The sequence below is a fragment of the Podarcis melisellensis genome (assembly GCF_964234715.1).
Source record: "Podarcis melisellensis genome assembly, chromosome: Z".
Taxonomy (NCBI): Eukaryota; Metazoa; Chordata; class Lepidosauria; order Squamata; family Lacertidae; genus Podarcis; species Podarcis melisellensis.
In genome coordinates, this window is record NC_138547.1 from 10,822,046 (window position 1) to 10,849,502 (window position 27,457).

The 27,457-nt window shown below is 41.1% G+C and overlaps 1 protein-coding gene across 9 annotated transcripts in view; it reads right to left on the reverse strand.

Annotated features, from left to right (window-relative positions):
* The window catches only part of RALGPS1 (Ral GEF with PH domain and SH3 binding motif 1), a 217,422-nt gene that overhangs the window by 138,280 nt on the left and 51,685 nt on the right, over window positions 1-27,457 (reverse strand). For all 9 annotated transcript variants that reach the window (XM_081896465.1, XM_081896462.1, XM_081896469.1 and 6 more), the window contains exons 5-8: window positions 26,098-26,148; window positions 7,988-8,071; window positions 4,479-4,568; window positions 1,371-1,463 (exon numbers count right to left, since the gene is read on the reverse strand). In XM_081896465.1, coding sequence (XP_081752591.1) covers window positions 1,371-1,463; window positions 4,479-4,568; window positions 7,988-8,071; window positions 26,098-26,148 — 318 coding nt within the window. The remainder of the gene's footprint in view (window positions 1-1,370; window positions 1,464-4,478; window positions 4,569-7,987; window positions 8,072-26,097; window positions 26,149-27,457) is intronic.

The following is a 27,457-nucleotide window of genomic DNA, read 5'->3' on the forward strand; positions in this document are numbered from 1 at the left end:
TGACAACCCACGCTACGCCACTGAAGAGCAGGAAACCCACCTAAATCCTGCACATGGAAACCACTCACCCACAGCACTTTCATCTCATTAGGATTCATCTCAGTTTATTGACCCCACTCAGGCCATCAGTTTCTAGCCTCTCATTCAGAAGGAAAGGGAAAACAGAGCAGCACCATGCTCCAAATCCCCAAATGGTAACTCCCAAATGTTTCACATAGATGTTGAATAACACAGGAGACAGAATAGGCTCCTGTCATGGGAGCCTATGTCAATAGTCCCCTAGTATTACTTTCTGGTAGTGACCTTGTAGGTAGCAGAACCTCTCTAATACAGTGTCCCCAACTCCCAATCCTGTTGTTCCAGAAGGATACTATAGTGAATCTGTCAAAAGCTGCCAAGAAATCAAGGAAAAGCAACAGGATTGATTCCACCCCATCAATCGGGGTGACCAAGGCTGTTCTGGTGCTAAACCTGGGTGTTAAACCAGACTGAAATGGGTCAAGGCCCACCTACAGGTATCTTGATAACTTGTAATTTGCTTCTCCCAAACATATCTGCAGCTGACTCGTAAATTGGCAACTGCTTTCTTGAACACCCTGGAGACTGGGTAATAGTTTTCTAAAATCTCAGGGTCCATGGAGGGCCTAATCTGGAGGGAGAGCAGACCAACTCCCTCACACAGTGTTATCAACCATAATGAGCAGGGATCGAGAGTGCGTGTAGTTATCATCACCAGTGCAAAGGTCCTGCCCAAATCCTACAACAATTCGAAACAGCTCTGCTGGGTGGTTTACTGAATACACAATGGGAGCTAAGAAGCTGCCTCTACTGCCTATATTGAGACAAATCCACATCAATACTTGAGCCACATCTGCTCTAGCTGTTGGGATGGCCCACTTCGTTGACTGGAGCTCCTGAGAAAATCAAGGAGCCACCTGGCTGCCACATGGAAGTCCAGGGTATTTATAAGTGATTGTGTTGATGGCCCTGTCCATCTTGCAAGGCTAGGGTCTTGAAAAGAGCACCAGACATGCTTTCTGGAAAATTTCCCGAATCTTTTAATAATGAATCAGCTTCTATCACTCTCTGGGGGCTGGCCAACTTCCAGTCATGGTTATCAAAACTTCACCCCTTCTCCCTTCCAAGATCCATGAAATAATGCATAGCAAACATTCTAGTGCAGAAATAAAACAGGAAGCTAAGCTTTAATGAGTTGTTTTTTAGGCCATTCAAATGGTCTGTTTTTTAGGCCATTCAAATTACAGAACAGTACCATAATTTTTTGAATTTAACATGTAGTCAATTTTATGCATACAGTATCTCAGAGATTGAGAGAGGGGAGTATACAAATAAAGTCCACAACAACTTACTGCCCAGGTTTTCGTCAGTCTGAAAATAGGTGCACTTTGCAGAGCTGATACCACAGACATGAGGGAATGAAGGTTGTTCAGTTCTAGAAGTTTCTGAGGAGGGAGGAAAAACAGGCCAAAACCCCATCAGTTTTCCATATGGGGTTGGAATGTCCTAGCTCATTCAACAAAATAAAATGTGTTCCAAGACCTCACTCTTAATATTGTAAAATATAGAACATACAAAAGAATTGAATGCATTGTGACATGAAACTAGAAAATGTAAAGACCAGATGCAAAGGAAACAGATTGCACTATTACTTAGTGTTCACTTTTAATGCTTATAATGCAAGTAAGTAATAAGCAAATTACAAAATCCAGCACGCACAACACTCATAAGGAACTTTTTTGCTATACAGAGAATAATAACTTACTGTACAATTCAGAAATATAAACCTGAAGCCAATAGGTTCGCCTCCTCCCTTCAAAGTAGGCAATGTGTTAGATAAACAAAACTGAATAATAAGCGATATTCACTATATATGGAATGGCTCTTCCGTTTGTTTGTTGCTTTACAAAATGTCTGGTCTCCTTCGTGGAAGTCTTTGCCCTATTCACTTAAAAGGGGTTTTGATTTGGGTGTGTGAAAACAGATGAGCAAATACTCTGATTTAGCTGGTGAGGCATGGATGGGGGGGGGGTCTTAACTCAATAGATCGAAGTTACTTCTGGACTGACTTACAACAGACATTCTCTAACACAGAAGGGCCTTCCCCTCCACTGTTACTAAAGTTTATCATATTCCCATAGATCTGAGAGCTTCCTTACATGGTTGGGCTGTGGTGGGGAATCTTACTTCATAAATATAAGGAGTCTAGGGATGAAGCAGAGACGTTTCTTAGTTTTGCATTCTTCGTTTTGCATTCTTAGGGTTATCACTCATTTAAAAATGTTTTAAAAACAAAAAGAGAAGTCATACAAATGATAATAATTTCTTGCCATCACTCCAAATGGGTATTCAGAGTTTACTTTTAGCCTGCTAGCATTTGGATCTGATCAATTTCTCTTCAGAGATTTAGCACACCCCTAACAAATTAAAATATCACTATCCAAGTAGCATATACAACAGTATTTAAGCATATTGGTAAGAATATTAGCACAACTGATAAACATCAGAGGGATATTAGTGCAACTGATAATAAAATCAGAGCACCTGGAATTCAAAATAACACATTTCTAAGTCTTTTTAAATGATATTAATTCAAACTTATATTTCAGAGAATAAAATAAATGGGAACAAAAATTATCAATTATCCTATAGTTGGCAAATCTCCCAGGTGAATTGTCTTCCCAAGCTTGGACTTGGGGAAAGGTGGGCATGCAAGGCATTGGTCCTTGTGACACAGACCAATCAATCTGTTACAAGTTACAAGAGTGCAAGAAGGTCTTTAAAAAAGATGAAGTTGCTATTCCACATGCTAATGTGGGTTAATTATAACTAACATTAAATGTTAGTCTAGGAAGTAAGACAGAATTCTGATTTTACTTTGGCTAGGACCTTACTTTTGCTAGGAATTGGGGCATTCCTTAAAACATTTGAGGTCATTTACAAAAATATAAAAGGATAATCATAACTTGGGCAGAACGCGAAGGGGAAAGTGCTAGATTTTGTTGTCTAGATACTGAGGTAGCATGCATAAGCGCTAGGATTGACTGATTTGTTTGTTGTCTTCTCAAATGGATTTTGCCCTTTTAAAGTGGAAGTTGATGAATATCACTGGCTTAGCCAAATATGCCATTCAGTTTACCTCCTGCAAGGGAGTATGGGAAATTTCTACACTGTCTTTGCAATCCTCAGTTGTTCATTGTATAGGCAAAGAAAACTGCTCAAAAGGGACTGTTCCCTGTTCCAAAGCATATCTGGATTTGTTTTTATCTGGATCTTGATTCTGAGGCTGTTTCCTTATCTGGAAATGTTACTTGATACGTTACATACATTACTTGATTAACAGCCTCCACAGGTGGGAGGAACATGTGATGAGTCTAAGTCTGAGCTAGGAGGCAGGTGCTGGTTTGAAATATGTCTCCAAAGACAAGAGTGAAATTGAGATGATTAGAATGATTACAAAGCCAATAATGAAACAGGAGGGGGAGAGGAGGTAAGTAAAATATGAGGAAACAGTCGGATTTGACATATGGCTACAGAGTGTTGGCTCAGCTTGCAGTGATATACTGCTTTTCATGGTGCTAGTTATGCAGCAGACTCTCATCCAAACTCTTGTTTACTTATATTAATTAGGTTTTTTTCCTTGCCACTTTCTTAAAGTGCTTCTTTAATTTAATAAAGTGTTCTACTGTAAACACAAATCACTCCTAAAAACTGAACAGCTAATGTGTGGGCAGAATCACATGAGTCTCTATCACACGTTTCTCAACTGCAATTTACTGGTCAAAAAGCTAGATTTTGAATTTTCTTTTACCTTGTATGTAATTCCAAGATACCTCAATACAAAATAAGTAGTTTACTCAATATTTTCAAGAACTTGAAATGTTCATAAGCACTTCTATTAAGGTACTGAGTAAATTTACCCTGGGATTTTGTGTTTGGTAAAATGTCACTTAGCCTAAAGCTCTGTGGATGAGAACAATTAATTGACTGAATTCATATTAGAATTAGCCAACACAGTAGGTATTATCTGTTCATATAAACGGATATGGATAGATGTAATATGGATAGATGTAATACAGTGGTACCTCGGATTACATACGCTTCAGGTTACATACGCTTCAGGTTACAGACTCTGCTAACCCAGAAATAGTACCTCGGGTTAAGAACTTTGCTTCAAGATGAGAAAAGAAATTGCGTGGTGGCGGCACAACAGTAGCAAGAGGCCCCATTAGCTAAAGTGGTGCTTCAGGTTAAGAACAGTTTCAGGTTAAGAATGGACCTCCGGAACGAATTAAGAACCAGAGGTACCACTGTAACTAACAACAATTTTTCTGCTGGCTAAATTGCCCCTGGTTTCTACAGAACACATTTTCTTTTTCAACAGTACAAGAGAAAGAGAAGATGGCTATGAAGTGGCAAAAATATTTAGAGAGACTTTTATTTAAAAGCAAAAAGCTTACCTTTGCTATTTTCACAAAATGGCTCAATATTTCTGCCCTTATTTTTAATGTCTGTGCTGTTAAAATTTCTCGTACGACCCAGAAACTGACCTATAAAAATAAAAATATTGACTTTAATTTAATGAAAAAAGCAGGCTCCACTGAATTAAAACAAATTTGGTACCACTTAAGAATCTTAAACAACCGGCTCAGATGTGCAAAGCATGTAATAGTGCAAACCACTATGTCTACAAATAAGCATATTCCTATGTCAAAAGGACAGAGAGATAGACATTCTCTGTTTTAGAGAAAGAATGTGTTGAAACATCCACAGGAGGCAGTTGCAGCTAACTAACCCCAGTGCAAGATATTTCATACAAGCTACGTAAGTACCAGAACCTTTGTTGATATGAAAAGGTATTGCTATTTAGAATAAGGCACTGTAATTCTCTATCATATACAACCCTGTGGAACCACTCTAAGAAGTCATGCCTATTGAGTTATTAATAACCACCTGAATTCATCATAGTGATTGCACAGTAAGGTATGAACATTACTGTGACCCAAGCACAGCTGTCTGAATGTGCTTCTTTCCTGAACTGAGTTCAGTTTTGGATTACAGAAGGATGATGTAAGTTTTATTGGTATTCTATTGAGCCTAGTAACTTCATTGCTCTTTACCAGGCATAGGCAAACTCCGGCTCTCCAGATGTTTGGGACTACAATTCCCATCATCCCTAGCTAACAGGACCAGTGGTCAGGGATGATGGAGGGCCAGAGTTTGCCTATGCCTGCTCTGATAAAATCATTTATTTTCTACTCCAGTTAACATCTATATATATGATAGGGCTGTGCTATAAATCGCCATATCGTTGAATGCAAGTATTGAAATAACATCATGATATGTGTTTCAACAAGGCAATATACCAGTGAACAAAAGGTGGAGACTTAGCAGCTTCCTAGGGGTAGCTTAGCTGAACCGATACTTTACAGACACTTTGCAGGTAATTAGCAGGCAAGGTGTCTTCAGCTTTGTTTGCTCTCTCCCCCCTCCCTCCTAACCAATAGGAAATGACAATAAGCCTTCACACTAACCAGCAAACTCTTTCATCTTCACAGTATCTTTCCACTTAGGTCAAGGGACCCCTGACCAATAGGTCCATTCGTGACCGACTCTGGGGTTGCGGCGCTCATCTCGCTTTATTGGCCGAGGGAGCTGGCATACAGCTTCCGGGTCATATGGCCAGCATGACTAAGCCGCTTCTGGCGAACCAGAGCAGCGCAAAGAAATGCCGTTTACCTTCCCGCCAGAGTGGTACCTATTTATCTACTTGCACTTTGACGTGCTTTCAAACTGCTAGGTTGGCAGGAGCAGGGACCAAGCAACGGGAGCTCACCCCGTCGCGGGGATTCGAACTGCCAACCTTCTGATTGGCAAGCCCTAGGCTCTGTGGTTTAACCCACAGCACCATCCGCATCCCTTTCTTTCCACTTAGAGCTCAGTTAATTATGCAAAGCCTGCTAACAATCCAGGAGGAACCTCCCACAGCTAGACAATCAGAGATCGAGCAGCAAAGTGAAGAAAGAATGTATAAAAAGAACTGGAAAGCACTTCTTACTTTCCTCCCACTCCCTCCTCACCAGTGAGAAAAAGAGGGAGATGAGTTTTTGTTTTTATTTTCTGGTGGTGTTTATGTTGTTGGTTTCCCCTAAATAGCTTTCCTCCATATTAAGATGGATTTATTTATTTATTGGAGGCTATCTCTTTGCTTGCTTGCCCTCTATCCCTCCCTTTGATAAAAAGAGAGAGCTTGGTGGGATGAGGGCTTTTGTGGGGGCTTTCTGTGGGGGGGTGGAGGGGAGAAGAATTAGCTGGCCACCTTATGCTGAAATGAGAGGTTGGGTACTATGTGAGAATTATGGGGAGGGTGTTTTTTGGTAAACAGTACAAGCATATGCATGTCTACTCACAAGCAAGCCCTACTGAATTTACTGAGGCTTACTCCCAGGAAAGTAGAATTAAGTTTAGTTGAACTCAGTGGGGCTTATGCATGTATAGATTTCACTTAGACCTCTGAGTGAGGAAGCAGATGCAACTTGACTAGTAAATCGCTTAAACTAGGGGAGGGGGCACTAGCACATATCAAAAGTATTGCTGCTAAAAGTAAGCTCCCTCCCCTTTTAGCAGCTTTCTTGCAAACCCATCTACAATGAAACAGCTGATGAAACAAAGCCAGGAGGAATACCCAGTCTAAGCAGGATTTCCTTCTGTTGCATCCGCTGGTGAGGGGTCGAATCCTGCTAAGCACTGGGTTCAGGTGCACAAGATACCTCCAGGCAGGAAGCTCTCTCATGCAATTGGACCAAGCAGAGTTGCCCTCTGTTCGCATCAACTGAAATGGGACGGGGTGTGTGCAAAGAGAGGGCCATCCTGCTTAGAACTGGGCATAACAGAGTGCACGTGTGCCTGGACCAAGACACTTTGGAATATGCTAAGTGGGCTTTGGATAAGACCCTCCCTTATGACATCAGGTGTAGGACAGGTGGGTGCTGTTTGATCAAAATGGCCCAGCAGGCAGACAAGCTTCAGGTTTTTCACCCTTCCCATAGCGGCATGCAACAATAAAAACAAAACAAGTGAAAACAGAAAAAAATCATTCTAAAAATAAATAATGATAAAATGCTGCCCACGATTAAACTAATATTTCTGGAAAATCTTGTCAACATAAAAGCTTTTTGTATCTGACAAAATGTGTATAGCCTGGTGACTGTCTAATCTTCAATGGGCACTGTGTTCCATAGGGCAGGTGCTGCTGTGCTGAAGGACCTGGTATGAGTTGTTATGGAAGAAACCTCTGGAACATTCAGCACCACAAGGAAAGCTTCTGTAGATGACCATTGTGAACAGGCAGTTGTACGGTAAGGCAATCCCTCAGATACCCTGGTCCCAAACTGTTGAAAACTCTGTACACCAAAAGCCAAGCCTTAAATTTGGGCTGGGACCATATTGACAACAAGTGCAGTTCCTTCAGCACTGGTGTTATGTGTTACTAGAAGGCACTCCTGGCCACAAGACGGGCTTCCACACAATAATAGTAGGACAGCCCTATAATCCAATCTCAAGGTTAGCAATGCATGGACGACTGTTGCTAAGCTTTCCCTGTCAAGAGCAGCTATAGCTGGGACACTAGCTAACACTGGAAGAAAGCAGTCCTAGCCACCATGGCCACGTGAGCCTTCACTCATGGATCAAGGAATACTCCTATTCCACCTCTCTGTTCCTTTAGAAGAAGTGCAACCCCATCTAGAAAGGGTAACTTTCTGAAATCCTAGGCAGCTGTAAGTTTCTAACTATTAACAAGATAGGAAACAAGATGAAGGTTTGATTACTTCATAATTAGCTAATCCATCAAAGACAGTTGTTAAAAATCTAGATATAGCAAGTGTCTAACTGTACAGTACAGTTACAAAATCCAACCTGCATTAAGCTGAGAGACAATTATTATGTATTAACTAATTGGAATCTTTACCTGATTAAACCTCCTTGTAAAGGCAACAACATTGGGGGCAAGGATGTGTTTTTCTTTCTTATTCCATCCGCAACTTGCTAGTTCCTAGAAAATATAACATAATACCATCTTTAAAAAAACCTTTCACAGCATTAAATAAAACTTTCCATAAAGAAAACACACCAGCGAAGAAACAGGATTTTAAAATTCCAAATGGACAGAATTGGAAAACTATTATAGCTTCTACTAAAATCTAGTCACTGGATCCTTTGATTTTCCTTGTACTCACAACAGGTATGTCCCCTATAATTCATTATCTTATTTTTAAATCCTGCCTCTCTTCTGCCTTGGAAACTAAGGCAGCATCCAGGCACCCATCCAGGCACTAGCAGGATTCAGACCTGCTTATAGTTTCAGCAGTGTGGTGGTCTTATGTGCTTTCAGGCCATACCCTAGGCCCTAAAAGTTAACCCCTGAGTCCAATGCTAAAGTGAGATATAATAGCACAGACAGAATACAAAGAATGAGGAATACCAAGGCCAGGTTTTTTTGTGTGTTTTTTTAAATGTCACTGATGAGACCAGAGACTTTGCTCCATAGTGAGACTTTAGCAAAGGAAGAAACCGTATCTCACTGACATCCAATGAAGCCGAATGTTGGAAGATTTAGGACAGATAAAAGTAAGTACACCTTCCTGTAGCAATGGAACTCACTCCCCTAGGAGGCAACGATGGTCACCAAGTTGGATGACTTTAAAAGAGAATTAGACAAATTCAGGGAGGAAAGGGCTATCAATGAATGTGCTCTACCTCCAGTTGGAGGTAGCAATGCTTCTGAATAACAGTTGCTGAGAATCACGGAAGGGGAGAGTGCTCTTGTGCTAATGTTTTGTTGCTGGTTTTCCACAGTAACTGTGGGTCACTGTGAGAATAGGATGCTGAACTAGATGGGCCACTGGTCGGCACCAGCAGTCTATTCTTATGTTTTTGCATATTTTAAGGTGGGCAGGCACATAGGCACACCTTGATCTCTTCTTTGCTGCAATTTAGATAGATAGATAGATAGATAGATAGATAGATAGATAGATAGATAGATTCTTTATTGTCATTACACAAGTGCAACATTGCACAAGTGCAACGAAATTGGATGCCATCCCTTAAAAAACAACAAAAGCAAAACAACAACAACAACCAAACAAACCACATTCCAGCCACACCCACACCCACACCCATCAAACTCCCAGGTCACACTATCGAGTTACAGCATTCAAAAAGGCCACAGCTCTTGGATAGAAACTATTTTTCAGTCTATTTGTCCTTGACTTGATGTTTCTATATCTCCTGCCAGAAGGCAATAGTGCAAACAGACTGTATCCCGGGTGAGATGAATCCTGCAGGATGTTGTTTGCTTTCCTAAGACAACGGGAACCGTACAGTTCTTCCAAAGATGGGAGAGGATGACCAATAATCCTTTGGGCTGTGGTTATGACCTTCTGGAGCACCTTCCTCTCCCTAGCTGTACAACTGGTGAACCAAGCACAAATACAGTATGTGAGAATGCTCTCTATGGAGCCTCGATAGAAGGACACCAGCAGTCTCTCACTCAGATTGTTCTTCTTTAAAAGTCTGAGGAAATAAATTCTCTGCTGGGCCTTCTTCACCAGAGCAGTGGTATTTGCGCTCCAAGTCATGCCCTGATCGATAGTCACTCCCAAAAACCTGAATTCCGCCACCCTCTCCACCCGTTCCCCGTTGATATACAAGGGCTGAATGTCCGCCTTTTTTTTCCTGTAATCCACCACCAATTCCTTGGTCTTAGCCGTATTAAGAGCCAGATTGTTCTCTCCACACCAAATTTAGGATGGAAATGAACAGAGAAGAAAAGTCTCAGCCATGTCCATAGGTGCCATCGGGGGAGGGGGCGTAGGTGCCTTGGCACTCACAAATTTCCACTCTGGGTGCCCTTCCAAGGCCTGTCATGGACACAGACCCAGCCTGGGAGCAGGGCCACACTTCCAGAAGCACATAAGCAGCCACAGTGGCCCCCAACAGAAGCCCCACAGCAGAGATGGAGGCCCTGACCAAGTCACCGCCATGATTCTGGAGAGCCAGCACAGGTTGAGCAGTGTGCACCAGTGGGATGTGATGGCATGGTGTCACGTTGCATGCACGCCACTGGGCACCCACAATCTGGGGCCCAAGTTGGTGCCTCTGACCATGTCCCACTCTCCAGGCCAAGGGAAAGGGTACCATGAGCTCCCACAACCTCTGGAACAGAACACAACTGTGGTACCGTCTTTAGGATGACAGTTAATCTTCTGTGAGAAATGTGTTGGTTTTTCTAAGCATATTAAAAATTAAAAGTGATTTTCCCATTCTTTATATAGACCCATCCCTATTTTTCTAAAATTATTAGAAACCTTGATTGCAATGCAAATCCTGTTTTGCAATCTACCATTTTATTTAAGAAACACATCTTATGACCAAGTGACACCTTGTCGCTAAACGAAACTGAAATTGTATTTTCTAAGGAAATAATTTGGCTCCCTATTCTGATGAAATAATCCTGAATTTTGTGCTTTGTATATTATAGTAAAACACCTCTGTGGCTTTCCTACATCTTAACTATTTTTCAGTATCACTATGGACATTATAAGGCGGCTATGTCTGACTTAATTGTCAGCTCCACGGGGGTAATGTGCAACAAAGGAAAAACATTCTATGCGTCTAATGAGATTTGCTGTGAATTGGATGGATTAAAAGGATGCCCAATTAAGCAAGGACAGTATATGTAAAGCCCACCATAATTAATTTTCACTGGATGAACTTATTACTTGTTTAATGGAAGGTATTTTAATGAAATCCCATTTCTGTATAACTAGAGAGCATCAGCACATGTTAGCACTTTTGCAATATCAATGTTTCTTGTGTTCACACATTTGGGTGAAGTGGTGCATCACCCTGTCCTGAATCAGAGACTTAATCAGGGCAGTGGTGTAGCATGGGGGCCTGGGGGGGCCATGGTCCTGGGCACATAACGAAGTTCCCACATGACAGGCTTCTTCATTGAGGCCAGAGCCACAGTGAGGAAAGCCATGCCCGGGCCAGGCCTTCCGCCATTCAATGGCCCAATGCTGCCAGCCGAAGTGGCAGAGAGGAGGAGAGGCGGCAGTGGAGGCGGTGCCCCTCTACTCTGAGTGCATCCCCACCACACTACTTTCCGAGGCTGCGACTGGAGAGTCTGACCCCAGTCACACAGGGCTGCCAGGTTGGCATGAGTGCACACCCTGCCCCTGTGCCGGGTGGTGGCAGCATACACTCTGCCGCTGAATCAGGGTACTCTGTTAGAGGAGTTTTGGTGGAAGTCTCTGTCCAGAACCCAAGTGTGGCGCAGACAGGCCATAGAGATACCAGTGGCAGCCTTAGGATCGCTACCTTGGTAAATCGGCATATTGGGGGAGGCCATATTCCTGGGCACAACCCTGATATATAAGCTAGGTGCCAAATGGCTCCTTAAACCAGGGTTGCAGTCGCCAAAACAGAATGTCTAGTTGCTGTTTTTTCAAATGATGCACTGACTATGACTGATCATCAGCTAAACATTTAGCCAGTTAAGTTGATAATCTTGAGCTTGGTGAAGAACTTTGAGAACTTAAAGAAGAAAAGTCACTTGATCCAAGGACAGTTCACATATTTATTGGCCTATTCTGGCCTCTTTTTCTTCATGGTGACTGCTCCTGTTCAGGCTGCACAATAAAAGCATTTTGGTTCCAGAAATCCATTCTGATTGTACAGATAAAATGTAACTGATAGAGTGCTACAGGATGGGGGTATTAGGGTGTGGAAACAGTCCAGATCCAATGATCCCCAGATGGTGGAGATTTCAGGCACCATCCTGGCGCCCAGGCACCTTCACTTGATCGCAAGTGGTTGAAAGCCAGTTGCAAAATGCACATGGCAGATGGCTAGTTTCAACCCTCTGGTAGGAGGCTGAAATGGATATACACCCAATACCTGAGCCAAAATTCCACCTACACCTGTAATCAATAAAGTTGAGACCATTTTTAATCCAGATCATTGTCTGTCTGAGTTCATTCTATCGCACATCACAGTACTCACTGCAAAGGAGAAGGTAGCACTGTGACTGGTACCACAATAAAAACCCATTTTTGTATAATTAGAGAGCATCAGCAAATGTTAGTGCTTCTGCAGTAATATTTCAAAAGCACCTTCTATATATATTCTTAACGGAAAAGAAAATCCTCTGAAATGCCACGTAAACTTTATTTGACTTGGAGGTTTTATTACAGTAATGTCAGTGCAATGAATGTCTTTATTCAACCTCAGTGGCCTGGAAATGCTTCTACCCATCACTACCTCAAGGTAACAGTCCTCCTTTATGATTCTGCCAGATTCTCGCACGGTAAAAGGATACTGAGAAATATAGGACAATGATTTTTGCATCTATCATTTTAAGATTCCTACAAAATATCACTGAATTTTCAGTGTGGATGGGACTATAATACAGTATGACCATAAAAATGTGCTTAAATGCTGTCAACATAATATCATGACCACTATATTGTTATCTTATTGCCCAAACACTACAAACTCATTTTGGGATGTGGGCTAACATCGGCTCTGGTTCCTCAGTCATCAATGGATGCTTCAGATGAGGAAAGGGCAATTGCCCAAAGCATATGTGCAGCTATGCATACACTAGGAATTTCTTTTAAATACCTAAAAGCCCCATGGAATTCATGAGCCACACTTTGGCCACCCTAATCTATAGCTATCTCCCACAAATCCTTTTCTGGAACCTCAACTATTCTGCTACCAGCTGAGAAAGTTGAAAACAGGTAATACCATAGTACCCAGACCATTCCTGTTACGTTCATTTCTCAGATTAGGAGAGCTAGTCAGGATCATCCAAAAGGTTGGCTTTGTATAGTGCTTGAGTGGCTGATGCATTTTCCTAGTCCTGTTAACATAGAGCTCTGGAGACAGTGGGTCTTATGTAGCACAAACAAAACATTTCAATGTATTTGAATGCTTTTACTTTAAATTGGATATATATACATACTTCAGAGCTATGCACACGCACAAATATAATCCAAAAGGGAAAAAGAAACATTATTTTTGCCAAGGGAAAAATGATAATTTCACATTATCCCTTGATGTTCCAAATACATTCTACAGCTTGCCTCCACAATTACTAGCTCAGGTTACTACAAATCTATATAGCTTTTGCATTCAGAATTAACCTACTGTGTATATAGATCCTGGAAATGAGTTAACCAGATTATCTACCCTAAGCCACTATTAGCAACCACAGAGCTTCAAACAACTCTGTTATGCAAGCTTCTCCAACATCAGCTCTGTACTGTGGAGGTTATGCAGCCCAAGACAGGGAGCCAGCCAAAGCACTAGAAGTCTGCCTCCAAAGAATTCTATAGGCATGTGATAGAATGTCCTGTAGGAATCCAAAAGCCCACATGTGCTGAGAACAGCGGGAAAATCACTTCATCTCCACCCACGCTTCTCAACACAAGTTTCCAACTTGTATTTGCTGTGAATAATGGTGCCAGTTCACACCTGTCAAGACTCGTGTCTCCCCCATGTGATAAACAGATGTCTGGTGGTCAAAGAGCCTGGAAAGCATTTGTTCACGTGGCACAAATCTGCTAAGCATGATAGCAGAACTGAAATGAGATTGAAGGGGCGGGCTACAAAAATAGTAAAAACAGGCCTGTAAATATCAGCAGAAATAATTATCGCTACAATAAGTACAGGCCAGGAAAATAAACACATTTGTGCCTGGAAAATGCATTTGAAAGTTTACATTTTGATTATTTACCAGCAGCTTTTACCAGAAAAAGATCTTAAACAACACACACTCCCGCCCCTTAGTGTTTGTCTACATGCCATCAGCATTGTGTTGTACAAGAAGAGAACTTCCTCATTATGTGTTTTTACCATTAACTTCTAACCTTCCAATACATTTTATGCTTTTCAGCAAAAATTTTGCCCACTGCTTCTAAATGTGATACACATTCCACACACACAAATACAAGCAAGATCAAATGTTTACTAAAACATTTTTTAAACAGGGTCTATCCAACAAAATCATGATTAGGGCTGAGCGACGTCAGGTTTTCAACATCACTATGTATCACCAGCCAAAGGCTGCAATCTGGCGATACACAGTAATGTTGCAACAACAAGCTGCATTAGCCCCAACCCCGTGAGGTGCCAGGGTGAAGCTTCTGCAGCTTTCACGAAGGAGGGACCTGAAGCGCTTTCACTCCAGTGCCTTGCAGGGACGGGTCTTGATGCAGCCTGTTTGCCTTGCTCAGCAGGGTGTGTGGGAAGGCTTCCGCCCCCCAGCTGAGTGAAGCCCAGTGCCTCTCCGGCTCACACAAAAGGCACCAGGGCTCGCTCAGCTGGGGTGGGGTGGGGAAAGTTTAATGGAGCCCCCACTCCGCCTCTGGCTCGCATGAGCCAGAGTTGGGGCCATCTGTAAACTGTTCCACTGAGGAGCATGGCTGCCTGTACCTCAGCGGAGCAGTATAAAGAAGCCGGGGGTGGGAATACAGCTTGCTCCTCCCTCTGCGGTATGAGGGGCAGAGCGTGATGGCGGCTTCACCCAGCAGTTTATCTTGGGTGAAACTGCTGTTGCTGCTCCTGAGTCCCTCTGCTACCAGTGGCACAATATTGAAAGCGGCGCTGGTAGCAGAGGGACTCAGGAGCAGGATTGACTTTCCACATGCAATATACGGCTGTGTGAAGCTGCCATCGCGCTCTGCCCCTCATATCGGTCCTGGGTGATACACCACCCAGGCCTAAATCATGATGTGAACAAAATTACAAGTGCGCAATGGAATTTCCCTTTTCTACTCTCCCGCAGACACCTCAAATCTGCTCTGGGATTTTCCCCAAGCTTCCGGAGCAGATTTGGGGAAAATGTGGAGTGTATGCAGGGGGAAAAGAGGGACTAGACAACCCCAATTGATTATCAAGATCCTTGACAGGGCATATCATACAGTGGTACCTTGGTTCCCGAACGGCTTAGTTGCCAAACAAATCGGCTCCTGAACGCCGCAATCCTGGAAGTAAGTGTTCTGGTTTGTGAACGTTTTTTGGAAGCTGAACATCCGATGCAGTTTCCGCTTGAGTACAGGAAGCTCCTGCAGCCAATCAGAAGCCACGCACGCCTTGGGTTTTGAATGGTTTCGGGAGTCAAACAGACTCCCAGAACAAATTAAGTTCGAGAACCAAGGTACCACTGTATATCCAAGCTGTTATTATGACCAGAGAATAAAGAGTCAATTCATCATTGGAGTGCATCCAATATAAATTTCTAAGCTCAATCTTTCAGGTCCCTAAATGTGTCACCAATGCCATCTTTAGGCTGGAGGCAGGTCTCTTGAGCATGGAGGCCAAAGTATGGCTAAGATTATCATTTTTTCCTACTGGGCTTGCTCCCCTTGTTCTGAAGGATGACTTCCAATCTGCATGGTATCAGGCTTTTATGACCAAAATTCTAGCTCTGGGCTTTTCCCTTGAGCAATTGCTCAGAATGGGCTTTGAGCAAGCTAAATCAGCTATCAAACAATGTATCACAGACACAGAATGCCAAAGAGATCTGGATAGGTCCCCCTATTTTACTGACAGTGATTACAGCAGATATCTCTCAATGCCTATAGAGTATCTAAGCAATCTGGATCTGCCTAAATATCATAGGCCATTCACCCTGTGCCATGCTCTCTCCTCTGCTGTTCTTAAATGTCACTATAGAAAAATCCCGTATCTGTATAGATGCTGTCCCTGTGACTCTGTCCAAATTGAAACTGGAGAATATGTGCTTCTCCAATGTTTGTTTTACTGAGATCTATGCTCCGACCTTATTTTGCCTATACTCCAGAAATATATTGGGAGTTCTGAACAGTTTCTTGCTACTCTGCTGATCTTAGATAATAATTCTGTCATAACATATAAGGTGGCCAAATTCTGTAGAGCAGCAATTAAAGTGTGACATATAATGACAAGCACTCAGGAGTAGTATATTGATGGATGGTCATCCCTAGATCAGAGGGGTTCTCTTTTGTTGCATAAATGACCAACTAGAGCTGCTTTTTTATTATATGTAATTTTATTTATTTTAATTTTACTTTGTTCAAACTTTGTAATTGGTAATTTTATCCTGATACTGGTCAATGATCACCAGGGCTGTCTTAAGCATATACGGTGCTGGGGTGCAAAGATCTACCTGGCGCCCCCCCCCAGGTTATCCAGTCCCAGGTGCGCAGGAGGACGGAGCCGGACGGCTGCCTCAGCATTTTGCTGGCTCAGTTGTCCCCAAACTTGCGGTGCAGAGCTGCTGAGCCCGCCGTGGCACTTTGACCGACAGGCAGGCTCTTCCCCGGACTCAATTATCGGGCCCCGTACTCTCGGCCTGGCGCCCCTGAGAGCCCGGCACCCTAGTGTCCTCCATCCCTAGCGCCTATGGGTAAGATAGCCCTGATGATTGCAATAGAACAACTTTATACTTAAGAGAGTCAATTGTTGTGGGCATAAAAACATTTCTCCACTCAACAGTATTTCGACACTTATCCTGCTCTACACTAAATGTGGCATACTTACTTACTTACTTACTTACTTACTAAATAAATAAATAAGTGGCATTGAACACCAACACACAAATGTGTACAGTAATACATTTGAGGACAGGACTGGACAATGGTGGGTTCTATTTGCTCTCAGACTAGAAATGTGTCTGTTTTTCCTCTTTGCTTTGTACTCCAGTTCAGTGAAATACTTGTTTCATGTCACTAGCAGGCACCACAGCATGGCTGTAATTAAATTTGGTTCTTGGGATTGCTGCCTTCCTAGAGTGAATTAATTATGTCCTGACATTAAATGACATGCCAGCAAAAATATTAACTGGGGTAAAGGCTAAATTAGGTTCTCAATTTAACCAGCTTTAAACCATGGTTAAGAAGGATGCATTGTTAACTTTCACCATTGTTAATGTCAGTACTGATGTGTCCATTAACTGCAGTAAGACTTGAAGGGAAATTCATATTAAGGGCGAAGTATAAGATCTCAGGGCTTTCTGCTGGTCTCTTAATCACAGGTTTTTAAATAAGTTTTTATTAAAGTTTTTTTGTGTTACAAAACAAACAGATAAACAGGGAAATGTACATCTATTGTCTCCTCTTTGATTAGCCTCATTATGTCTGTTCTGGCCTTATGAGGCGCTTTGGGGGCAACTATTGACAAAATATATGCATTAAGCATCAGGGAAGAGAAAACCATCTAAACTTCTATTTCGAATTTTTTTTTTACTTCAGAATGTCATATTAATTTAACAAGTCTATGTTGCTGATGGCACACAACTCTACCTTCCTTTTTCACCTATGGATGTCAAGGATAGAGGCTTGGTAGACCTGTCAATCTGGTCAGGATTAATCTGGACCTTGGTGGGATTGGATTTCTGCTGAAGGACCAAACACACAGTTTGCAGATGCATTGTATCAGCTCAGGCTGCTATGCCAGCTGCAGGCCTATCTGGAACATCAGAAACTGTTCTTTGTACTCATGCTTTAATTATCTTGAAACTAAACCAATGCAGTGCACTTTAACATGGGGGCTGCTCAGGTTTGGTGGGGTGTGGCACTACTTTTGCACCAGCTGCGCTAGCTCCCAGGGCATTTCTAGGCCCAATTCAAAGTGCTGGCAGTTTAGAACTAGTTTACCTTATGGAGCAGCTATACCTACATGACCCTGCCTGTGATTCAGGATCCATATATGAAGTCCTGTTTGTGTGCTCACCAGTGAAATTGGTACAGTTGCTGCAGTTGTGAAACTCTCTTATGCTAAAAAAAGGGGGGGAGCCAAACAAACAAATGTTAAGGCCTTCTTGAATAACAACTGATCTTTTTAGTATTGCCTTTCCTTGAGAGAATTTTGATGATCTAATTTCACATTTCAATCATTTATTTGTCTATATTCACACCAGCGCTTCATACTCTGCCAAAGGTTCTTTTTTTCGCTTCTTATTTCTCTCTGTTGCTTTGTGAAGGCTTGGCTCTGAAAAGCAACTAATAAATAACTGGAATAAACAAATTTTCATAGTGGCTGCAATCCTAAACACACTTGAAGTCCTAATGAACAGCGACTCTTCCTTCTGAATAAACATGCATAGAATTGCATTACATGTTTAGTTTCAAGTCAGTCTATTCGCAAATAAACTCTTAAATTTGTTCCAGCTAACCTAACATTTTGGTTACTATTTCTTTTAGGATGTGAAAATCACAGGTGTTTTAAAGTCTACCCAGAAATGAAACTTGGGGTGTTTTTCTTATTGAAAAGTTAATTTCAGAAGCTGGATTTACAGAAGCATTTGTTTCTGCAGTGTCTTGCCATATATTTTAAAAAGGTCAATCTATCAATGCTGTCCTTTTTCTATTCAGAAGGAAAAATGCTCAAACTATTTTGTAAATGTACCAACACATTTCTGAGTTATATACTTTTTAAAAAGAGAAACAGAGATTTGGGAGGGGAGTGTCAGCCAGCACCACAAATTCTATATGTGAAAACCAGCTGTCCCATTACATAACCCAATTTGTAGGGAGTTCAAAATTTTCCTGTAAAATGTTCCATCCAGAATCACTCCAGGCATCAGGTGTTGAAAATGAAATTATATTTTGGGGGTCGAGACGTCACCAAGGCAAGATGACATTTTGATCTGTTGCTGGCCTAGCTTGCTCCAAAACAAAGTCTTGCTCAAACTCCTAACAGCCACAAGCAGGCACTGAGCTGCAATATTAGATTGTCACAAAGTAGTACTCTGGACAACTAGTTGTCACCTCCATCTCAGATCATCAGAGACTCACAAGCCCAGGCCACAGACATTTCCAAAATGGCCACCAGGGCTCAAGGTAGTGAAAAACAACTCAGAGAGACCAGAAGTTCCATTTGGCATGGCAATTTAGTTGACCTAATTAAAAAAGAACTGAGTACAGTGGTACCTCGGGTTAAATACTTAATTTGTTCTGGAGGTCCATTCTTAACCTGAAACTGTTCTTAACCTGAAGCACCACTTTCGCTAATGGGGCCTTCCACTGCTGCTGCGCCGCCACGCGATTTCTGTTCTCATCCTGAAGCAAAGTTCTTAACCCGAGGTACTACTTCCAGGTTAGTGGAGTCTGTAACCTGAAGCATCTGTAACCTGAAGCGTCTGTAACCTGATGGACCACTGTACTGGGGTAAGCACTGAAACTGCTGAGAGAAGATATTTTTAAAAAACTCCAGTTTCAGATGCTTCTGCAACAGCTAATGAAGCAATGGAACCCAGCACAAACAACAGAATCAAGATTTAGAATATTAAAAAACCTTCAATCTGACATCAAGCTGTAGCTCAAGAATGCACAGGATTGGGATCGCTGCCAGAATCTATGCCTTCAAGGGGCTCTGAAAATTTTTGGAGACACCAACCTACATAAGGTTGTTACGTCCTGAATAAAAGAAATACTTCATGATGCCATTATACAAGCAGGTCATATTAGGAGGATACACTGAACACTCCATCACAAACAAAAAAATGGCGAGCCCCTGAGAGACATTATTGTTTGCTTTAGAGCCTTCATAATGTAAAGACTTATTTCAAAAGTTCAGAACACTGGAAAAATCTTAATAGAAAATTCAATGATAAATATCTACCAGAATCTCAGCACAAGAATGTTGCAATGCAGATGTGAACTTAAAATTTATATCACAGCATTCTGTGAAGCAGGCATAATGTACCGATCGGGTTACTCACTCAAACTCCTAATAACTTATGAAGCAGTTGCTAAAGCCTCCACACAACTCAAAGCTAGAAAATTATTAAATCAACTAGGACAGCAACCAAATGAAGACAAATAACTGAGAGAAGTAGGCACTGGAGAGGAAGGAACAGAACTCAAATGAGATTGGCAACAAAGACAAAAAAGGCCTTCAGAAAAAAACAATAGCAGCAAAAACAACACACAGGTGGCTTCTTCTCTCCCTGAGATCCCACTGAAACTACCAACTATGGTGGACCAAGAGCTATGGGCTCTATAACAAAACAGGCAAGAATTAGGCTATTGGTCTCTTGTTTTTGTTTGCAATATAATCATGCAAAATGTTTTCTGCTTCTGGGGGTAGAGGGGAGGAGGGCTAATGTTTATGTCCCCCATTTTCATTTCATTTCATTAGCATTTGGCTTATGAAGGAATAGATGGACTATTTCACTCTCAAGTGTAGGTGTAGGGATTATTCTGTTGGGAAGGTTGGGGAAATTAGTGAGGGGTGAGTTTGGAATTCAGAGCATCTTTATTTTTTGCTGATGGAATATGATAACAACACTGAAATTACTATGCTGCCTAACAAATCCATTGCCTGGGATAAGCTGCATAGCTTTAAATTAACATTACATTGCCACACTTAATGGCAATAACTTGGAAAGTAAATGGCCTGGGTTTGCCAATTAAGCAAAGAAGATGCAATAACAATTTCAGGATGAAACCTTTACATTACTACACTCATTTAAACACCGTGAAGTGGTGATAGGTGGTAAACCATTAAGTACAAGTAAACCTTGTACTTAATGATCATTTTGATAAAAGGAGAACATCTCACCTTTTCAGATGAAATAGTTTATGGACAATACAATAGAGAACATTATTAATCCCCTTCTAAAATCAGATTTGACCATATGGAAAGAAAGGAGACTGAAACTTTTGCATGTTGATTCTCCTTTAATAACTCAACAGCCTTCCTTTTGTACAGCAGCCAAATCAGGCTCATTTGCTTGGGAAAAAGTGGGTTTATATAATCTCAAAGACTTCTATGCTAACCAAAAGCCCCTTACAGTTCCAGAAATAAATTTTACATTGGGACATATACCATGTGGCTGGTTAGAGATACACCAGGACCTGGTTATATATTTTCTAAATCAGCCAAATGCAAGGACACAAGAATTATCCAGCTGAAATAGTTTTTGAGCAACTTCTCAACTCAACCAACCCACTGGGAAAGGGAAATCTTCTCACACAATAGCTACCTTTCCTCTCATTTCATTAAGATTAAAATGGGGGAAAGATTCTGGAGCAGAATTAGAGGAAACCCTTTGGGAACAAATCTGCCCTAAACTACCATTTGGATCCATCTCAGTTAGTACTCAAGAAAATGCTTTATAGATAGCACATCACATGTCCTTGTGCCCAGCTAGACTACACAGAATTAACCACAACACGTCCAATTTCTGCTGGTGGGAATGCAATTTACCTGGCTCTCTAGTACACATGTGGTGGTTTTTGGGGAAAAGGTTTTCAAACAGTTAATAAATTGATGGGACAATCGCTACAACCAGACCAAAAATTAGTACTCCTATCTTATTTTACTCTTCCGATTAAGAACATTACCAGTAAAGACCTCATCCTCCATTTATTAATTGCAGCTAGATTAGTGAGTGCAAAATTAGTAAACTTTACATGCAAATCTTTTTGAAGCCTGGATTCTGCAAGCAATATTATGCTTATGAACAAATTAACCATTTCACACAAAAAAAATCAATCTGAAGGGTGGAAAGACTCACACCTATGCAATCTGGTATCCTTTAACTGAATTTGTTAAGACAATTGAACTTGATTTTCACCCTCCATCAACTCATGGAACCTTATGAAGAGACACTTTCATCTGATTGCCATTCTTGGAATGTCCAAAACTACATCAGTCACTATTATTTCTTTATTCTCTGTAAAACTATTAGGCTCTGTTTTCCTTGTATGTTTTGTTACTTGCAATTAAAATCAGTAAAAAAATGAGCTTATCATAAGAACCTCCTTTACGAGTAAACATGATTCTGTGAACATTCCACACAAATAAATACAATCATATACAATCATATCCAGCCTACCACTGGCTTACTCACCTAGGTTAACCAATACTTATCATATACTAGCAGTTGTAGTAAATTGCCCCTATCTGCCTACCAACACATCCTTGTACCACTAACACAACTATACTGGGTATTTTTCATCTCATTAGATATTTGGGGGGTGGGAGAAAGAATCCTGACAGGGGAGTGGGCATTGGGTAGCAGGCAGCTAGCCCCTAAGGTCTATTGTAAAGCTGTAATCAATCATATTATCATGCAAGTGCAATAAATCCTGCTATTTATGGTAGCTTCCACAGTCTACTACTAAATGCATAAAATAATTTGGTTGGTGGGTGGGTGTGACACATCTTACAATTTTTGGGAAGATAACAGCTGTGTGAACAATGTTCAAATGATGACTTACAAGGCTTCCCTTGTTACTTAAGGATATGAAAATTATCTCATAAGTCACTCCAGTTACTCAAAAAAAGAATGATTAGTATAAATATTTATGTAGCCCCAAAATCAACATTGAGCTGCAAAAACCACTTCCTGAGTTCTTGCTTCTTACGAGTTAGGCTGCATCTGCCCAAATGAAGAAAACCAGAAGACGATACAATAATGATATGGGGAGAAAACAGTAACAGACAGGAATTAGGGATCTTTACGGATGAACAAGATGAACAAAAACTGTTTACTATTTAAGCTGATCAGAGCAACCTAATACAAGTACTGTCAAGGTTGTAGTGTATCAGTCCTCTTCAGAATAAATTGTGACGTGATCATATATGCTAATAGACTGCTAAAATTCAGGGGCTTTATTAAGCAGTTGATGGGCTGCAATACATAGTGTGCTGTAGACAGCCCAAGGGACTGCAACTTTGACAATCTGCCCTAGATCACTTTCTTATTTTGAAATATTCTTTATTTTTAAAGGAAAAATGACTTAATATCTGCAAACATACGGCACTTGTTAATGTTCGTAGAACATCCAACACCTCTCTCTGTGCTCTGGAATGCCTTACATTCAGGACTGGATAAAAACTGACATCAGAAAAGGTCAAGCACCACGTTGAGGACTGATGATTTTTTAGTTATCCTTAAACTTCATGGCACAAACACAGTGAGGAAAAGCTGTAGGTGGCTCTCGACCAACGAATGACAACATTACTATTCCTTTTGCTAAAGCCAAATAATAGGCTGCCTTTGCAATTTGTTATAACAAGTCTTTGGGTGGAAAATATGTTGCTGGTTTTGAGTTGCAAGCTCTCAGAATCAAAGTTCATGCCCTTCTCCACTTAAGTATTTTGTATCTCAGGCTGCATACACACAATACATTTAAAGCACATAACTTCCCGCAAAGAACATAAGAGCTTGCTGGATCAGGTCAATGGCCCACCAAGTCCAGCATCATGTTATCACAGCCGCCAACCAGATGTCTGTGGGAAACCTGCAAGCAGGACTGGAGCATGAGTGCACTCTCCCTTCCTGTTGTTTCTAGCAACTGGTATTCAGAAGCATTGCTGCCTCCAACTGTGGAGATAGAGCACAGCTAGTAGCCCCAGATAGCCCTCCCCTCCATGAATTTGTCTAATCATCATTTAAAGACATGCAAGTGCCATAGTTATGGGCTACATAACACTATGTGCTGTGTAAAGAAGTACTTCTTTAACGTGTCCTGAATCTTATAACATGCAGCTTCACTGGATGTCCACAAGTTCTAGTGTGATGAGAGAGTGGAAAAACTTTTATCTATTCATGCCATGCGTAATTTCTTCCAGGAGCTCCTGCTGCAGGAAGAATACAGTGGGATCTTTGAGGAGTCCAAGATGCAGAATCAGTAAGAAAATGGCCACAAACTTCTTTAGAAATAAAATTTCCTAGGGCCATGAAATATTGTATATATCATTAATTTATGATACTTCTGAGCTCCGCTCCCACTCCCATTACCAGCAGTCTGTGGATGGACATAAACATGTAAAAATGAACTATAAAAAAAATACAAATACAAACCCAGCATAAAACCGAACAGCAGCAGTGTTAAAACAAATATCAACTTTCTCACGGCTTCAGAATGCCAGAATTGCAGTAATTCTCAGAAGACCTAAAGCCTGGTAGAATACAAAGCTTTTCACTTGATGCTGATAGAAATACATTGTAGGTGCCTGTGAAGCCTCTCTGGGGAGAACATTTCCAAATCTAAATAGACAGAAGCACTTAGGAAATAGCCTTCCTTTATATATAAATGTAGTAGCCTGTTAAAACCATTATTAGGACACAAATATATCTAGCCCATAGAATTATGTTATCATTCTATCAGTAAGATGCCACATCAAAACTAAGATCAAAGAATAACACATGCCAGAATGTAACAAATTTTAATTTGACTACATAGAATTAAAAGAGACAGCTGGAAAAGCCACTGTTAGCAATATCAGCAGCTGAGATCTAATTGGTCTTAGAACACATGCTGTATGCGTAAGTACAGATGGAAGCAATTATATATGTCAGAGCTCTGACTGCATTCACCAGACATCTCCTGATAAAATTAGTCACTTCTTATAGTCATCAGGGAACAAGACAGCTATGTATTACAACACTTGCAAGACTTCTAAGTTTTCCTAGCCTTCTGCCAAGCTTTAACTCAGCGTCTACACTGCTTCCTAGAAGGCCTATTCTAACATCTAAAATAGAAAATTCAAGCAATTTTAAAGAGTTTGTCTCGAACCACATTTCCATCTACTGCTGTCAGTCAACATCAACATACGAACCTGAATAAGACCTGCCAATGCCCTGTCTGTCTTTAAGCTGACCACAATCAAGCTGACTAGGGCTGATCTGAACACTTCTACAGCAGAACATTTGGCAGGTTTTGTAGGAAGTGAAGGGAGCGTGGGGCGTTTGGGTGATGGAGGTACTAGTTAGTTTACAATAATAAAAGGTGACCAATGGCCTTTTTATTTATTTCTTTAAACATCATTAAATGTAAAAGCTTCCCTGAGTGGCTAAGACATGCAGCTTCTGCTGCACGCTTTCTAAATGGAGCCAGAAGAATGTTTCAGGAATTGACATTGCATGATCACATTGGTTGGGTTCCAGTGGGCATTGTCGGGTGGGTGGGTGATAATTGTCTTCATTGGACCATAGATTTTTAAAAAAAGAAATAAATGGAGAAAAACTGATATGGTTATACAATATTTCAAAAAGGACTTCCAATGAACCCTGTTCATTTACATTTGGTTTTTTAATATTTTAATAGTGCTCCTTTCCTCGGTTTTATTTTCCTCGTTCCGCCCGGACACTGAGGTCCAGTGCCGAGGGCCTTCTGGTGGTTCACTCGCTGCGAGAAACCAAGTTACAAAGAACCAGGCAGAGGGCCTTCTCAGTAGTGGCACCCGCCCTGTGGAACGCCCTCCCACCAGATGTCAAAGAGAAAAACAACTACCAGACTTTTAGAAGACATCAGAAGGCAGCCCTGTTTAGGAACACTTTTAATGTTTGACACACTATTGTATTTTAAAATTTTGTTGGAAGCCGCCCAGAGTGGCTGAAGAAACCCAGCAAGATGGGAGGGGTATAGATAATAAATTGTTGTTGTTGTTGTTGTTGTTGTTGTTGTTGTTGTTCCTCAGCAGCAGCAGTAAACACACTGGTACAAAACTGAGCAAATGACTGAGTGGCACAAGGAGTGTCCCTGAAATCTGCTACGGCTTCCACTTACATACTGCTGCTTTCTCATATTCGCCAACATGCCAGAGAAAAAATTATGCTGGGCCCCATCCTGCTTCCTCTGCCTGTCATGTTTTCTTCTATGGAAAGAGATAGTAGGGAGAGAGGCTGAGTTCTCATCCTGTTGGGAATTTTAAATGATTGGGCTTCTCTGGCAGCTCCTCTCTTTGCCCTTGGGGGAGGTGTATATGATCGATCGATTGATTGATTGATTGATAGCATTTATAGTAGGAGTGGCGGGACTTGCAGCGCAAGAAACACATGAAAAATCTCAGAGGGGACCCAACTTCTCAGAAACATTATTTGCATTTCCTGATGCAGGTTAAATGGTCACTTAGCACTTACAGCCTTTATATAGGTACTTCACTGTGCAGCGCTAGGTACAGTTTGGGTCTTACGTTAATAACAGTTATTTTCCCTTGAAATACATATAAAGTTATCCAAATGGCCATTGTTGACTTCCAACATTTATTAAAAGTTAATATCAGAGCACATACCTCTGGCTGAATAGCTTTAAACACAGGCATATCCATCAATGTAATCTGACTCTGTAACAAAAGTTAGAGAAAGAACAATTACAAATTTACAAATACTTGATTCTGTGCTAGTCCAAGATACTTTTGCCCAAGACAGAAAATTCTGACAACACTCAGGCCCCGGATCATGTGTGCGTAGTCTTCAGAAAAGCTGATATTGTACAGAAATCTTCACACTGCTGTGATGAAATGCATTGTTAAAGTAATTTGTGATTCAATAGCTCACTGCTGACCCTTTTTAAGCGCTCCTTTCCCCCACATTCTTGACCAAACAAGGCAACAAGGGTTGTGTGACATCCAGCTAAATTTTGTTCCTTACTCAATAGACCCATTGAAATTAATATACTTAAGTTGGTTGTGTCCATCACTTTCAATGGCTCTACTCTATGTAAGACAAATATTGGAAACTATTCACAGATTCTGCAATGTAGACATTTAGCTTTCTATCCAATGTTAGTCATATTTAGAGTAGAACCAGTAAACCATCCTTAAGTGCAGAGTCACAGAAGGGAAAGGATTTATATGTTGCTTCCTCAATTTAATTTCAGTTTTTCCATTTGTAATTCCTAGGCTATAGTTCCCTTTCTCTTCTTGTGCATTTTTCTAATAGTAAACCTCATTTAACTGAAATAAAGGCGAAGTAGCTGACTGCTTTGGCTACTGCCTTTTCAGTTTTGGCAGAATCAGAAGAGCGAAGCAGAATCCCTCCTGGTCACATTATCTCTGCTTAAATCCCAAGTGTCTGTCATTATCAGGCAGAGAAGCAGTTCTATTTTTCTAGAAAAAGAAGTGCCAGAAATCACCATGAACACCTCCTTAGTTCTTTTAGAATGGCAATGGTGCCCACCTGAGAGGTGTTGAAACTGAGTTCTGGTAAGTTCCAACTGGAAAAAAGGCTTGCAGAGAAGTCCTTTTTTAAAAAATAAACACCCCCCCCCAAACAAACAAACACCTGGATATAAAAAAAAAATAAGGCAGGAAAGGTCCTCTTTACCTAAACTGCTCCAATGCCTGGGGGAAGGGAGAAAATGTAGTCAATGGTGGGTGGATGTGCTGCCGAAGCCTCTCCAGCAGCCCCAAATACCTGAGCACTGTGTTTCCACTTCTGCATTCACATTTTTAAAAAAAGTTTTCTATAAAAGTGAACATGGTGCTGTGGCTACAGCTTAGGAGAAGCTTCACTGAAAAAAGTGTTAGTTATACTGCGGTTGGGTATAAGAATTAAAAACTTTATATGTAAATCAAGTAAACCCCCGAGATAGCTTGATGAACACTAATTTACTTCAGAAATTTGAATGAGAACCTATTCTTATGATCACGT